This window comes from Geotrypetes seraphini, chromosome 2 (assembly GCF_902459505.1).
Source record: "Geotrypetes seraphini chromosome 2, aGeoSer1.1, whole genome shotgun sequence".
Classification (NCBI taxonomy): Eukaryota; Metazoa; Chordata; class Amphibia; order Gymnophiona; family Dermophiidae; genus Geotrypetes; species Geotrypetes seraphini.
Genome location: NC_047085.1, coordinates 390,544,569 through 390,561,616, shown reverse-complemented (window position 1 = coordinate 390,561,616; position 17,048 = coordinate 390,544,569). Strand labels below are relative to the sequence as shown.

At 41.5% G+C, this 17,048-nt stretch overlaps 1 protein-coding gene across 2 annotated transcripts in view; it reads right to left on the bottom strand.

The window, feature by feature from the left end:
• The window catches only part of SKAP2 (src kinase associated phosphoprotein 2), a 441,565-nt gene that overhangs the window by 167,831 nt on the left and 256,686 nt on the right, over nucleotides 1-17,048 (bottom strand). For both annotated transcript variants that reach the window (XM_033930787.1, XM_033930788.1), the window contains exons 7-9: nucleotides 7,380-7,504; nucleotides 6,469-6,532; nucleotides 5,797-5,928 (exon numbers count right to left, since the gene is read on the bottom strand). In XM_033930787.1, the coding sequence (XP_033786678.1) occupies nucleotides 5,797-5,928; nucleotides 6,469-6,532; nucleotides 7,380-7,504 (321 nt within the window). The remainder of the gene's footprint in view (nucleotides 1-5,796; nucleotides 5,929-6,468; nucleotides 6,533-7,379; nucleotides 7,505-17,048) is intronic.

Sequence of the window (17,048 nt, the reverse complement as noted above, 5' to 3'; positions counted from 1 at the left end):
AGGCGAGTAGATTCATGTGTGGGATGGAAGTTTTGTCCTGTAGCGCTATATTTAGAGTATTTTTGGCCAGGATGGCTAGTCCTCCTCCTAGTTTTTTGTCTCTACAAACTACTTGTATTTTGTATTCTGGGTTGGGTCTGAGGTTAGCCATGTTTCTGTGAGGAAGAGGCATCCTAGTTTTTCTGTTTCTATCCAGTCCTTTATGATCTCAGTTTTTGGGCCTAGGGATCTGATGTTTATGTATGCACATTTTATTGATGTAAATTCAGTTTTAGTGTTGTGTGATATTTTTGGGTAGATGAGGGTGTCTGCATGGGAGGTGGGTTTGATCCTGGGATGGTTTCAGGAGGCATTTGTGGGTCTTCTCCCACAGGTCTGAGGGATGCTGTGGTGCATGCAGGTGGAGCAGTCAACCATGTTTATATGGTTACTCCCTGCTGGGTGGTGGTTTCTGTTGCTTGTTACTATAACTGGAATTGGTGAGTTTTAGTTTACTTTTGCTTTCCGGAATGTTATGATCAAGAGTAGTAGGGCGATGACTATTTGTTTCTGTTTTATTATTTTTATTTTTTGTGGAGTTGGGAGGTGAGGATTGGGTGGAACGAGCTGTGTTTCTTTTGGTGTTTTCACTGGTGATTTTTGTGGTAGGGCGAGGATTATTTTGTTGTAGGGGGGTCTTTTTTGGTATAGTTTGGTATCAAAGGGCAGCCCAGATGTCCGCCGGCAGGATATGTCCTATTTTTAGGGTGGCCCTCAAACAGGGTTGAAGAGGTGCAGGAGCTCTGTAGTGGGCGGAGCCAGGCTCGATTCTCGTGTCTGGAGTAGCATTGTGCAGAGGGTTAAGTGGCCAGATGAAGGGAAGCTTCCTCCTTCCTCTGCCTTGCTGTTCTCTAGAAAAAACCCTTTTGGCGGCTCTTAAGTAGGGATGAAGATGAGCAGGAACTCTGCAGTGGGTGGAGCCAAGCCCGATCCTCGCATCTGGAGCGGCATCAGGCAGAGGAGCAGGATGGAGGGAACCTTCCTCCTTCCTCTGCCTTGCTTTTCTCTGTGAAGACCTTTCGGCGGCCTCTAATAGGGCTGAAGAAGAACAGGAACTCTGTAGTTGGCGGAACCCGATCTTCACGTCTGGAGCGGCGTCGGGTGGGGGAAAGAGGAACAAGATGGAGGGAACCTGCCTCCTTCCTTTGCCTTGCTGTTTTCTAGAAGGAAAAAAAAAAGATCTTTCGGTGTCCTTCAAATAGGACTGAAGAGGAGCAGGAACTCTGCAGTGGATGGAGTCAAGTCCGATCCTTTTGTATGGAGTGGCGTCGGACGGAGGGACAGAATGGAGGGAACCTTCCTCCTTCCTCTGCCTTGCTGCTTTCTGGAGAAAAACCTTTCAGCGGCCCTCAAAAAGGGCTGAAGAGGAACAGGAATTCTGTAGTGGGTGGAGCCAAGATCAAAGCCCTTTAAAAGGCTGGCAGGAAATGACTGCTCAGGGAAGAAAAGGGGCAGGGCTTCCCACTGGATATAAAGTAGAACCTTGCTGTTCTGGTGCAGTGAGAGGGATTGCTGGTCTTCTATCCCCTCACTGTGCTGGAATAAGCTTGCCACGCTCTTGATCAAAGCCCTATCAAGGGCTGGTAGAAAATGGCTGCTCAGGGAAGAAAGGGGGCGGGGCTTCCCACCAGAGAAAAAGAAGAACCTTGCTGTTCTGGTGCAGTGAGGAGGGTTGCTGATCTCCCTTACCCTCACTGTGCTAAAAATTTTGGCTATATTATTTCCCATATGAAATCTGATTTTTTTAAAAAATTTACTATTATTATTTATCATGTCTATAACACTGAAAGGCATACGCAGCGCAGTGCATTTAACATATAAAAGACAGTCCTTACCCAGAAGAACTTACAATCTAATTTGGACGGACATATAGGATTTGAAAAGTTTATAGCAGAGAGAATGATAGGATGGACATAGGTATCTTATGATAAGTGGGAGTTCGGAGTTGAAAGCAGCCTGGGTTTGAATAATGCTAGAGACAGACCCTGACATACTGATTCAGGAAGTCTGTTCCAGGCATATGGTGCAGTGATATAGAAGGGACAGAGTCTGGATTTGGCAGTGGAAGAGAAGGGTACAGACAGAAATGACTTACCCAATGAATGGAGATCATGAAGGGGAGCATAGGGGGATTTAAGTGAGGAGAGAAATTGAGGGGCTGCAGAGTCAATGCACTTGTAGATCAGTAAGAGGAATTTGAATTGTATTCAGAAATGGATGGGGAGCAAATGAAGTGAATTGAGGAAAGGGGTAAAGTGAGTATGACAGCTCTTGTGGAATATGAGTCCTGCAGCAGAATTTTGAATAGATCAAAGGAGAGAGAAATGGTTAAGTAGAAGACCTGAGAGAAGCAAGTTGCAGTAATCTAAGCGAGAGGTAATGAGAGTGTGGATAAGGGTTTTGTTAGCGTGCTTGGAAAGGAGAGGTTGGATTTTGGTAATGTTATAGAAGCTTTAGCGGTTTGTTGGATGTGAGCAGAGAAGGAGAGAGAAGAGTTGAAGATGACTCCGAGGCTGCGAGCTGACAAGACAGGGAGGAGGAGAGTGTTGTCTACAGAAATAGAGCATGGGGGGAGGGGGGACATGCGTTTAGATGGAAAGATATGGAGCTCAATCTTAGCCATATTCACTTTTAGATGGCAGTGTGACATCCAGATGGCAATGTCAAACAGGAAGGCTGAGGGGCATGGCTTACTGTAAAGAGATATGGTATGGAGAGATAGATCTGGGAGTCGTCAGAATAGAAGTGATACTGAAAACCATTGAAGGAGATCGTGCACCAAGGAAGAAGGTATAGATGGAGAAAAGGAGAGGTCCCCAGACAGAGTCTTGAGGTACACCGATTGATAGTGGGAAAGCAGTGGAGGAGGATCCACCATTGCATACACAAAGTGCGATGGGAGAGGTAGGAAGAAAACCAGGAGAGAACAGAGCCCTGGAATCCCAGTGAGGACAGTGTATCAAGGTGGTGATCAACAGTGTCGAAAGCTGCAGGTAGATCGAGAAGGATGAGGATAGAGTAGAGGCTTTTGAATTTGGCCAGGAACAGATCATTGGAAACTTTATTAGCAAAGGCAGTTTCCGTGTAATGCAGTGGGTGAAAGCCTGACTGAAGTGTGTCAAGAATAGCTTGAGACTGGGCTATGATGGTAAACTGCATGTTCCAGTAGCTTGGATAAGAAGGAGATGGGGGAGATGGGATGATAGTTGGAGGGGGCCTATGGAGTCTAGTGAGGGGTTTTTAAGGAAAGATGTAACTATGGCATGTTTGATGACATCAGGAACAATTACAGAGTGATAGGTTGAAGATGTAACTGATAGGAGGGATAACAATGGGAGAGATAGTGCTGAGTAAGTTGGTGGGAATAATAATAATAATAACTTTATTCTTTTATACCACCACAATCTTGCGACTTCTAGGCGGTTTACATTCAAGAGAGCTGAACATTCAGCAATTTACAATATGTAGAAGGAGTTCAGAGTACGAGGACTTAAGAAATCGAAATTACAAAATGTGCTGTTTGCTAAGAATTTTGGAGCAAACCTGTAAAGAAAAGTCGCAGCTTTCAGAAAAAAATAAAAAAATGAAAATTACAATATACAGTTTGTTTAGAGATTCAAAAAGACAGCGAAAATTACAATATATAGTTTGTTTAGAGATTCGGGGGGGGACAAATTAGAAGAAAGGTCCTGAAATTACAAATGCTGCTCGTTTAGGATTTCAGAGGGCATTTTGAAAAGAGACAGAGTGTTTGGTGAGGTTCTGTTTAGGTGATATATCTGTCGAATAAGGTAGTTTTTATGAGTTTTCTAAAAGCTTTGTAGGTCAATGGGATCAGAGGAGCAAATAGTAGATTTGGAGGAGGAGAAAAGATGTGCATTTTTTTAAGTGATTTCAGAAAAGGTGGCAGGGGTTGAGGGGAGGTTGGCAGAAGGGACAGATGGAAGGGAAGTGGGGGTGACCTAGTTGAGAACTCAAGATAAATCTTCTGAACCTTGTAGAAGAACTCATCCATAGTATGGGGAGAAAGTGAATGGGGGATAGGAGTTGAGGGCATTTTGAATAGGGAATTTAGTGTGGTAAAGAGACGCCAAGGGTTAGAACTTAATGCCATGTTGATTCTTGCTCTTTTAGACTGACTTCCATTACTGTTTCTGGAATTGACATGAGGATAAGCTGTCTAGTTTCTTGAATCCATTTTAAGTTCCTATTATCACCGCTATAAAATCTCCCAACTTTTAATAAATTTCTGAAAAATTATCGCACTGGTGACTTTCTTTTCTTCTTGATTTTTTTTTTTTAATACTTTTCCTAGTCCAGCTCTGTCTTTTTTTCTTTCTGGGTTATCTTCATATTTTTTCATGTCATTGTTGTGCATTAAGTAACTACTACAAAAACCAACTGAGGGTTTTTTCACAGAGAAGATGCAATCATATGAAGAATATTTGCAAAGAGTCTTTCCCCCTCGTCTACAAAACTGCGCAGGCCATTCTGCGTGGCTCCCCGTGCTAGAAACTGCTAGCGCAGTTTCGTAGAAGAGGGGATTTATTAATGCGTAACAGTTAAACCTGACCAAATTCTACATCCAATAAATACACGAACTTCTATATCTAATAAATATATGAAATACAACAGTACAAACCCAGTCCTAACAAGGATTCAATTATATCCTGATTTCAGATCATTTAAAAATGTTGTGTATTTTCACATACACCCTTTAGTTCCTCTTTTAGCACATTATGACACCAGCTGTCAAAATATATATTTTTATTTAGTAAACTGGCACTGGCCACATTTGAAAAATATGAACTCTGAGGCCATGCTGTAATTAGATTAATGTTGCAGAACATGAAAGAAAATGACTCTCAGACTGTCAGTGACTTTGTTTACAGCGGTACTGTAGACAGTCCAAGGCAATATGTTATATTATTACCATGATTGCCAGGTCATATATCAAGCAGAAGCTGATAGCATGCTGAATGTGTCCAGACTGGGAATGTTAGTTATTGTGCATACTGAATTCATAAAGAAAATATTAAAAGCATACTTCTGGAGAAACTAGTTCATGAGACCTCAACTATATGACTAAAATGGATTCAAGCAAAACAGTAACAAGTCAAAGGGCAATATATTTAGCCTATCAAAAGGTTTTCCCAGAGACGTAGAAAGAGACTGTGCCCCTGATAAATGATTTTTTTAAATGTTAAAAATGAATTTAATTGTGCTGATTCCCCTAACAGTAAATACATTTTGGTATTATATGCCAAAATTATTGTTAAAAAACAATCAAAGGCAGCACAATCAAAAGCTGAACTATGTTGAAAGAATAGATGTATTTTCCAAAAGAAAGAAAGGACATAGATACATACACACACTGATTTTAACCATACATGAAGAAATGGTCTTGATTGCCTATCATTGTAGATTAAGGGAGTTTTCTTCAAATTCAAATATTTTTCTCAAAACTCTTAGGATTATGTGAGGTATTCTTCATTCCTTATGGGCTCCTTTTACTAAGGTGCACTAGCGTTTTTAGCGCGCGCTAACCCCGCGCTACCCAAAAAATACTAACGCAAGCTCTATGGAAGCATTAGCGTGTAGCGCGTGCGGCAATGCAGGGCATGCTAAAACCGCTAGCGCACCTTAGTAAAAAGAGCCCTATGTCTCCTTAACTAACCCCCCCCACAACATACACACATTCCTGATTAGAATACACTGAACAATAACATTTGTTTTAAGGGACAACTTGTGACATACCTGGAAGTTCTTCATAAATGTCATCATCTATTGGCTCAGTGCTGATTGGAGGAGGATATGCACCGATTCGCCCAGTACCACTGCCTACTTCCTTTTCTTCGTGGTCCTCAGGAATAGTATCAGATTCCATGTCTATGGAACACCATGGAAAAAGTTAGTTTGGATGCTTGCTTTAAAATAACTTTGGGATAAATAGAAAGAGCAAACAAGTCTTAATTATAAGATCTTGTGCAGTGCCACAATAAAATCCTTGCAGCTGGAAATGCCTGAATATAGAAATCTTTAGGAGGTTACATTTCCTGCACATATATGAAACTATCATACTTATCTTTCTAAGATAATGCAAATGATTAAATACATTGTGGTTACATGCTATTTTTCAGGAAAATCTATCTATAAATATCAGACACTAAGGGCTCCTTTTACTAAGCTGCAATAGCGTTTTTAGCGCACGCAGGATTTTAGCGCGTGCTAAACCCGTGCTACACGGCTAGAACTAACGCCAGCTCAATGCTGGCATTAAGGTCCAGCGCGCGCTAAAACCGCTATCGCAGCTTAGGAAAAGGAGCCCTAAATGAAATACTCAAAATTCGATACTATATTTGTATCAGGTATAGATGCCATTGATGCTTCCTATACTTTTTATAAATTATGTAACGTGAGCGTTCTTACCTTGTAGTAGAAATTTTATTTGCTGTATCCAGTCCTCTGCTTCTTTAGGGGTAGCGGCTGCAAACTGTTTTGAAAAAAAGTAAATAAATAGCTTCTAGTGGCAGAAAAATATAATATTCTTGTCATCTGTTCAGGTAAACCATTGGTAATTCTTTTTATGTCTTCTGGTACTTTTCTTGCAAGGATGCTTCTTATAATGTACAGTTAATTTTGACAAATCTACGTAATTGAAGTAGAGGATGATGGATTTGAAACTCTGATCAGCAGCTGGCAGCTGTGCAGAAAAAAAAGCCGCTTCTCTTCATCAATGTCAAAGCTGGGACTGATGAACAAAGTTTGCCCTTGACAATTAGAAGACACCCATGAATTTCTTTAGACTGCTGGGTACAGTTTTCTTAAAAATGTTCTTGTCAGATTCCAACATACTACCTGACAACTTAATTAACTGGCTTTCAACTGCAATCTCAGATATTTAAAACTTATTAAACGTATATTCCATGTTGATGTCTAGCTGATAGATCTCAGAATTGCACAGCTGATAGGTGCTTCCCATTGCAAACCCTTAACCAATGCAAATATGTAATTAACACCTAGATTTCACTGTTCTAACTTTAAAAGTAATTTTTTTAAGAAGTCACAGCTTTGCTAATATGTTTAGGAGGATAACAATGAAATGGCTAGATACTGAATCATTAAACCACAGTAAAAATGCATGTAAATTTATATACAATATACACCTCTTCATATAACTACAGATATATCTAAATAGATAGATAACATAGTTCCGAACATACAAATAAACTGTGTGAATATATTCATAACACCTGTTTAAATGAGATGCTTCTGTCAGCGAAACAGGCAAAGCAATATCTTAATCATTGTAATTTTAAGACAAATATAGAAAGTCTAACCTGATAGATGCGCTTATCATGAGCAGAGATTTCAAAACAGCAATCTTTCTTTGCATCCTTCCGAAGTGTATTATTCATTTTGACGGTATATCCTTCCATAGCAAACTCACCTTTTTGCTGTTTGTCTGTCAGAGATAAAAGCAAAGCTAGAAATCCCTCATTTGTCACAGTGAATGTAAATGTTTAATTTTTTAGGCACCTATTAAGCATTTAGACTTCTTATGATAAAATTATTAATTCTATCCATAAATGCAGGTTTTCCACAAATCTGCTACAGATTAGCCTCCCCCCTCCCTTTTTACTAAGCCACAATAGAGTTTTCTACCATGTCCCAGAGTGCTAAATGCTCCAACGCTACTCCGACACTCCTATGAGCGTCAGAGCATTTAGCGCACTGGGCAACAGTAGAAACATCTATTGTGGCCTAGTAAAAGAGGGCCTAAATGCTGAAGTTTTTAGACACTGATTTATACATTTATTTATTTATTTTTCAAATTCTTTATTCATTTTTTCATCTTACATCAAGAACACAATATTACATCATTTAAACCTTGTAAACATCACTTGTATTTCTTTTAACATCATCTTAAAAACATACATTTATACCCTCCCCTCCCACCCTTCCCACAAATATTTTAATCAAAAATATCATATAAATATTATCAATTGATCGAACCTTAATATACATTTCTAAATCTTCACTGGCTCCCTGTCTTAGAGTACAGTTTAAAATCATACATGGGCTATTTAAGCCTTTGATTCCTCTATTTTTGAATAATCAGAGATCTTTTGATTCAAGAAACTCTCAGAAATTTAAACTGTCATTTCCATCTTTAAAAGGAATAAAATCTATTGGTAATATTACTCGAGTTTTCTCATATACCTTTACAATGATTTGGAATGGGATTCCCTCTTGTGTTAGAACTCTTTTCTCCTTCCAGATTTTCCGTAAATCTATGAAAGCACTGTTATTTCAACAGTTCTTAGAAAATTGTTCTAAGGAAAATTAGTTATCTTCTCTCTAAGATTTATTTTTATTTCTTTATTTTTAATATTTTTATACCACTTGTAGCCTAAGTGGTTTAAATTCAAGCATTTTCCCTATCTGCCTTGGTGGGCTCACACTCTACCTAATGTACTTGGGGCAATGGGGGATTAAGGGCTCCTTTTACAAAGGTGTGTTAGGGTCTTAACGTGCGGAATAGCGCGCGCTAAATTGCCACAAACGCTAGACCTTAATGCCAGCATTGAGCTGGCGTTTGTTCTAGAAGCGTGCGCTAAAAACGCTAGCGCACCTTAGTAAAAAGAGCCCTAAGTGACTTGCCCAGAATCACACGGAGCAGCACTGGGATTTGAACCCACAACTTCAGGGTGCTGAGGCTGTAGCTCTAACCACTGTGCCACACACTCCCCTGTCGGATGAGGGTCTTCATTAATAAGTTATTTTTTCTCTAATCTAACTACTTTCACTTCAATTATCGATTTTTATGTGAACTAAGTCAAACTCCCTTTGGGGAGATGACACGGTATATAAATCTAAGATTTAGATTAGATTGCAATATAAATAATAGAATGTAAAGTAAAAAATTTTCAAACCAGTCCTATAGTATATTTTTGTAAATTCACATTCATTTTTTTTCTCTATTCATTAGTGCATGTCGTTAGGAAGCCTTGAGGGAAATATGTGCAGATGGTGATGGTGATCTTATTTGGTAGCTAGTGTTTGTCAAAAAAATTCTTACCTAGGGAAAGTCAGAAACTGGAACTTGGAAATATATGATTAGTTAGTATCAATCTGCATACCAACGGACCTTTTATTTTAAAAAATATATATATATATTGGGAAAACCTACCAAATTTGCAAAACTTCATCACACAGTAACTCCCCATACCTTATATTTTATAATTTACATTCTCCATTACTAAATGTGAAGGAAGATTTTAGAAAGGATGTAAAACTCAGACTTGAGTCATCCAGGTTGGGATATCACAAGTTCTGCTAGTATTTCAAACTGGACCTGTTAATATAAACCCTATCCTAAAATACAGGTAAAATGGATGTTTATGTATTGATTACATGTAGCAGAAGCATTCACTTTAGAATCAAAAACATCTAAAATATGATCAGGTCAACATAGACTTAGGAGACTTTGGCCCAGGACCACTGGGGTCCCCAATCTATATCTTCATTAGGTCCTAGGTAGGTGAAAGTAGGACTTGGAGGTGCTGTGCTTTGTAAAGCTGGGGCTAGGTTTGGTGTTGGGCAATCAACATTCAATTTGGGAGGCAAGAGGGGGATTGGGAGGACTGGCACTTGGGAGGGTATCAGAAATGGGGGGAACAGAATTTGGAAGGAGGATCAGAAGGTGGCTGGAATAAGCTGGGGGGGGGGATTGGGAAGGGCTTCAGGACTTTTGGTAGGGGAGATAAGACAGAACTTTGGACTGGCCAGAAGTGAGATGCACCACCATGGTGAGTGGAGTTATGGGAGATCAGTATGTCCAACATGTACAACACAGGCTTTTGTTCTGCAGTGAACACAGGGTAAGTGTCGCTGCTGGGGTATGTGTGTGTGTGATGTCATGGAAATGTTGCTTGGTGGCAGGAGGGAGTGGGCATCCTCTCCACTGCCGGGGGGGGGGGGGGGGGTGGTATCAAGGGGGTTGCTTGATGGTGGCATAATTTTCTGACAGGTCTGAGCTGTCAGGTACTGATCAGAAAGTAAGACAACAACAGCTCAAATCTTTTGGCAAATTTTGGCCACAAATGTGGTACAACGAGATTAGGGAATCGCTCGTTTAGTGTAAATGTGAAACAATGAACCCAATCTCTTAAAAATAAATACAACTGCACAGCCCTATAAATATCAAAGGACTTATCTTATATTAGAAAGTCAATCAATGTCATCATAGCTCCCGATGCTTGTGGATTAGTAGCTGTTTAAGAATCATTCTTCTGCCCATCACTGGAACGCAGAAGTGGTTCTACTGAACTTCAGTTTCAGAAAAATTCTTCTTCAGGAATCTCCTCTTAGTGCAACTTTAACAATTTTTTAGAGCGGCTAAGGCAGAAGAAGTTATTGGTACATGAACCGCAGAACTGAGCAGCATCTGATGGATGGGGAAAACAGGGAAGCATGGCGAAGACTGGCTAGAGTATTCAAGGGTCGGACATGACTGAACAAATAGTAGTAGTAATCATGCATGTGTCTGGGTTTGATCAACAAATGGTTCCTGGAATTTTATATTTCCCATTGCATTTGTGCATTTGCTACTTGTTTTTCCTTGTATGCTGATTTAATACTATAAAGAGTTTTTCTCTTTTGCAAATTCAGCAGCTGTTTTCCTACCATGTTAGATTCCCACTTATTCCTCCTATACATGGGAATACTTGTTCGAGTTTAATGATGGAGAAGCATTCTGGACTTTTACTTTCATATGTCAATATTTTTCACATATTTGGATCTATTGAAACTGTTATGTAGGCCTGGAGGCCTATGATAGAGGCACCTAAAAGATAGGCACCTATTTCATGTCAATTATACTTAGATGCCCATTACATAGTTGTGCCTAACTAAAACTTAGGCGGCTAACAATGTAGGCCAGTATTTTTAAAGCCTACATTATAGGCGCCTAAGTACTTTACAGAATCACACTTAATAGCGCCTAAGTCCTTCTCCGCCCCTAAACATGCCTACTCTGGAGATAGGTGCCTATCTTATGTAGAATTGTGCTAAGATAGGCAGCTATCAACAAATTCTTAGTTTTTTTTCAATTATGAGTTTATTAAAGCTCATAATTGAAGCCAATATACTAATTAAGTTAGATGCCTAACTCAGATGCCTATCTTTAGGCGCCTTTTATAGAATGTCCTTCTCTATATATAATCTCTCTCTATGAGGACCATCCCTCCTTCGGTTTAAAGAACGCACAATTTTGGTGCACAATGATTCACAGTTATTAAGATAGACCTGGGGAAAGCCACTGCTTATTCCCGAGATTAAGTAGCATAGATTTTTGTTACTTTTAGGGATTCTGCCAGGTGCTTGTGACCTGGGCTGGACTCTGGCTAGATGGACTATTGGTCTGAATTCAGGGCAATCTGATATTCTTATGTTGCTGTAAAACCCACATCCATAGGGAATTAAAGGAAATTAAAGAAGTGAGCTCCGAAATTCCACCTTTTGGCATTTTGATGTTGTACTGAACATCTGAGAAGAAAAGCACAATTCCTCTCCTCCAAAATCCAGAAACAAAGAAAAATTCAGCTGACAGTTACATGTGATATAAAGTAGGTGCAAATGTGGCATAATGGTTAGAGCTATTGCCTTAGCACCCTGAGTTTGTGGGTTCAAACCACATGCTGCTCCCTGTGACCCTGGGCAAATCACACAATCCTCCACTGTCCTAGGTACATTAGGTAGATTGTGAGCCCACCGAGACAGGTAGGGAAAATGCTTGAAGCACCTGTATGTAAACTGCTTTGAGTGTGATTGCAAAACTATAAAAAGGTGGTATACAAGTCCCAATCCCTTTCTCTTTTGTGAGCCCACCAGGATAGATAGGAAGAAATACTTGAGTACCTAAATATAAACCACTTAGACCATAAGCTGTATATAAATACTAAAATAAAAATATATGCATTTCTATAATCTAGAATCATTGGCATACCGAGGGGGGTCCGCCCCCGGTGCACGCTCCAAGGAGGTGCACAGCCAGCTGGGTCTGGAACCTCCCGCGCTGCTCTAAACGGCACCTCAGTGCAGCTGCTGTACTTATTCCGGAGCAGAGTCATCAGCCGTGCTAAAGTGTAGGAAGGTCCTGCGATGCCTGCGTCTACTGCCTCTGCTCCGAAAGAGATAAGTGACGTCGGTGGTGGGGGATGGACTAGCATCCGCAGTCATCGCGAGACCTTGCCGCAACGCCCTGTGTCTGCTACTCCTCCCCCCCCGACATCACTTACCTCTTCCGAAGCAGAGGCAGCAGAAGCAGTCATCGTGGGCCCTTGCTGATTTGGATGGAGAGAGAAAGGAGCATAGCAGGGTGATGGAGGGAGAGACAGGGCGTCAGGGTGGTATGGAAAGGGTGGGTGAAGGGTGAGAAAGGGGTTCAGGGTGGTATGGAAGGGTGGTGAAAGCTAAGAAAGGGGGTCAGGGTTGTATGGAAGGGTGGTGGAGGGAGAGAAAGGGGCAGATACTGATGGAATTGGTGTGCAGGGAAAGGGGAAAGAGACATAAGGGGGAAGGATACTGCATGGGATTGGGGTTGGAGGGAAAGAAAGGGGGCAGATGCTGATGGAAGTGGGGTGAAGGGAAAGGAGAGAGTGAAATGCCAGACCATGGGGGTGTGGGAAGGAAGAAGAGAAGAAGAGAGAGATGCCAGACCATTGGAGGAGGGAAGGGAAGAAGATGATGCCAGACCAATGGGGTAAAGGGAGAGATGGAAGGGGGAGGCATAAAGCTTCTGGAAGGGGAATAGAAGGAGAGAAGATGCAATATAGAAGGGGTAGAGAAAGGGTAGACAGTGGATGAAAAGAAGAGAGTGACATGAAGATGAGGAAAGCAGAAACCAGAGAAGACAAGGTAGAAAAAAAATCTATTTATTTATTTTTTTGCTTTAGGGGAGATGCATCGCTGTTTCTGAGGTGTTGCATTGCATGCAGAGTCTAGCTTCTTGGTGCTTCAGTTTAACCTTTGTCTATGTATTTCTATTTTATCTCCCCATTTACAAAACTGTAGAGCATTTTTTTAGCGTTGGCCGTGGTGGTAACAGTTCTGATGCTCAGAATTCTATGAACGTCTGAGCTGTTACCACCGTGGCTAAAAACCACACTACAGTTTTGTAAAAGGGGGAGAGGTTAGTTTGTGATTACATATTGGCAAAGGTGTTTTCTGTGTTCTGTGTGTTCGAAAAAACATGGTTTTCTGTTAGGATTGACTGTGTAGGATTGATCTGTACTAGTCTGGCTTGTTTAGTTTTACAATGGGTGTATTGATGTACTACACACTGCAGTAGATAAGATGCTGCTTGTTCCTAGGTACACTCTTGTGTGACATGTGGATTGTTACTAAAAATCATGTTTTTCAAACAGATGAGGGGGGAGGGGGGTGTCAAAAAAATGATGGGCCCCGGGTGTCACATATGCTAGGTATGCCACTGTCCTGAATACATACATATTTTAAACAGCTTCCCTGAAATATCTGTGTGATATGACATATACATATTTAAACACCTTTTCTAGAATTGCTATTTATGAAAGTACTTTTATAAAGACTTTATCGCATGTATATGCAAGTATACAGTCATAAAATGCTGCTTAAAAAATTACTGTCCCAAGTAAAAGTATGTACACTGATAAAAATACAGTGGAACCTTGGTTTACGAGCATAATTTGTTCCAGAAGCATGCTCATAAACCAAATTACTCATATATCAAAGCGAGTTTCCCCTTAGGAAGTAAGGGAAACTTGCTTGATAATTTCCCACCTCCCCACCCCCGAGGCCAGCAGCGTTGCTCTACCCCCTTGAGAACCAGCATCGCTCCCCCCGCTCACGTAACACCTTCCCCCCCTGCGCGAACCAGCACCACTCGCTCGAACAGCATTCAGCCTTAGAGAATTACACGGGGAAAAATTCTGTCCCCGTCACCGCACCGTCCCCGGACCACCATCCTCTGCATCGCCCCGTCCCCGTTGTCCCTTTCACCGCCCCGTCACCACCCCGCTGTCTCTTTCACCGCCCCGGCCCCGTCTTCAGCGTCTTCTCCTCTCCATCCCCCCACCCCCAGCAACCCTTCACGCGGTCCCAGCAGCTCCCTCCCGCCGGCCAGCCGTGCATTTCCCTCCCTCCCTCCTTTTCCCTTACCTTTTCTTCTTAAAATTGGCGATTTCTATAAGGCTATGAGCTGTATTACAGCCGGAGCCTTGAAGTCACGTCGGGTTGCCTGCTAGAAGTCTCCTCCGATGCAACCGTAAACAGGAAGTTGCGTCAGAGGAGACTTTTACCAGCAGGCAACGCGACGCTCGTAGCCTTATAGAAATCGCCAGTTTTAAGAAGAAAAGGTAAGGGAAAAAGAGGGAGGGAGATGCATGGACGACCGGCGGGAGAGAGTGGGCTGCCGGTTCGAACGCTCGTTCACCGCGCGTTCACTCCTTATTCACCACCCCGTGCTACCATTCACTGCTCTACGGGGCGGTGAATGGCCTCATCCCCAAACTCGCGGTGACCATTTTTTTTGGTCACCGTTTTGGCAGGTTACTCACGGCTAAACGCGGCTAGCCGCAGGTAACCACCACCGTGTCACTCTCTATTCAGCCTTACCCCATCTGGCACCGGCACGCAGCCCACAGGACGTGCCGGTGAAAGAAGTTCCTGCCTCTTGCTTGGGCCTTGAGCATCTACACATGCTCAAGGCCTTCTGGTTCTCGCTCTGTCCAAGATTCTCAAGGTCCAGGCAAGAGGCAGGAACTTCTTTTACCGGCACCAGCATATCCTGTGGGCTGCGTGCCGGTGCCAGATGGGATAAGGCTGAATGCTGTTCGAGCTGGGGGGGGGGGGCGTTCATGAGCAGGGGGCGAGCGATGCCTGTTCTCGGGGGAGGGGGGTGCTCGCAAATCGAGTTAATGCTTGGTTTGCGAGACAAAATTTGCAAGAATGTTTTGCTCGTCTTGCAAAACACTCGCAAACCGAGGTTTGACTGTATGATTACTTTCATTAAACTCATGTGCAGGCACACTCAACAGCATAGTTTGTCAAGAAAGTGAGCAGAGTCACAAAATACACTTACTTTAAGCATGTAATTTAATACCAACAGCTCAGGAGGTTTATTTTCAACAAAATCACATGGGCATCCATACATCTTTGTAAAATAGGCTTTAAAAAGGCCATACTTACTCCCTTAGGGCTCCTTTTACAAAGGTGCGTTAGGATCTTAACGCATGGAATAACACACGCTAAATTGCCATGTGCGCTAGACCTTAACACCAGCATTGAGCTGGCGTTAGTTCTAGAAGCGTAGTGCGGGTTTAGCGCGCGCTAAAATCCTGCTTGCGCTAAAAACACTAGCACACCTTAGTAAAAGGAGCCCTAAGTCTAGGAGACCTGCTATGAAATTACTCTGTTCACTTACATTTCTGTATCCCTGTGTAGATCTGCTATATGCAAACTGTACAACCTGTCTACAATTGCTTCCTTTATGTCTTTAGCCATCTTTGCTTCTGCAAATGCTTTTGCCATCCCAATTTATTTTTCTCTTTTTTAGCTTTACTAGATATTCTTTTCTATGTTCCTAGTTATGAGATCCTCTATACTTTGTGAATGCTACCCTTTTGTCTTTTATCTTTTCAGCTATTTTCTTAGAGAACCATATTGGTTTTCTTTTCTAGTTGTTTTTGTTCACGTTCATTATTTAAAAATCTATTGTCATTTTTAAGTCTTTTTTTTTTTCACCTTAGCCCACTATTTTTCTACTTCCCTTATTTCCTTCTATTCTGTCAGCTGCTCCCTGAGGAACTTCTCCATTTTATTAAATTCAACCTTCAATTTTATTTCAAATCATACAGTGTGATGCCTACCTGGACATTTGACACTCTATCATCATTTGTGAATATGTCCTGTGTCGCTTTTTCCTTTGTGGGTTCTACCACCATTTGTCTGAGCAGTGCTCCTTGAAAGGCTCCCATTATCTCCCCTTCTTTCTGATTTTACAGATGAAATATTCCAACTCATAATACCAGATTGATATCTCCCAGCAACAGTACCCTCCCCCTAAGTTACATGAATTGGTCAGAATTTGTTCAGGCATCAGTACCCCTGGAAATATGAAACAAAATGCTGTGATGGCCTAGAACAGAGATATACTCTAATGAGATTTCTTGCACTCACTGGCCCCCAGAAAAACAGTATGCATGAGTCACTGGTACTCAATGTTCTCTCATCCTTATGAAATCATAGGAAGGCAACTGATATGACAAACAAAATCTATTTTGTACACAAAAAAAATCAGGCCACATAAAATCAATCTCAGGTACTGTGTGCAGTTGCTAAATGTCATTTGGAAGCGCTCCAAACTGTAATGTAGATTAAATACTACTATCTTCATGTACAAAATTACACTAAGTTACTTTGCAAGCGATACAACAATGGTGTGGGACGACATCAAACCTGTAAGGACATCTCAGGTGACTAAACTATTGCCTACCAAGTCATGAAGACATCTAGGGCTCCTTTTACGAAGCTGCGTTAGTGGCTTTATCGCACGCAATTTTTTTTATCACATGCTAACCCCTGCGCTAGCCGAAAAACTACCGCCTGCTCAAGAGGAGGTGATAGCGGCTGGTGCGGCCGGCAGTTTAGCGCACACTATTACGCGCGTTAAACCGCTAACGTGGCTTCGTAAAAGGAGCCCCTAGTTGAATTTTGGATTCATGGCCCCTGAACGTAATTAAGATCTGGCTGTGAAACCCACTCTAGATAAATCTAAGAGTCGTCAATTTATGATCCTTAACAGGTATAGCCATTCAATTGATTACAAGTAATTGGTAAAACCATGATAGAATTAAATTATACATTTGGTGGGTGAATGTGTGTAACTACATACAGATACGAATGAATTAACGCAGAATGTAGGGGTTTTAGTGAGGTATTTAATAAAATTTGGAGCCCATTGACTA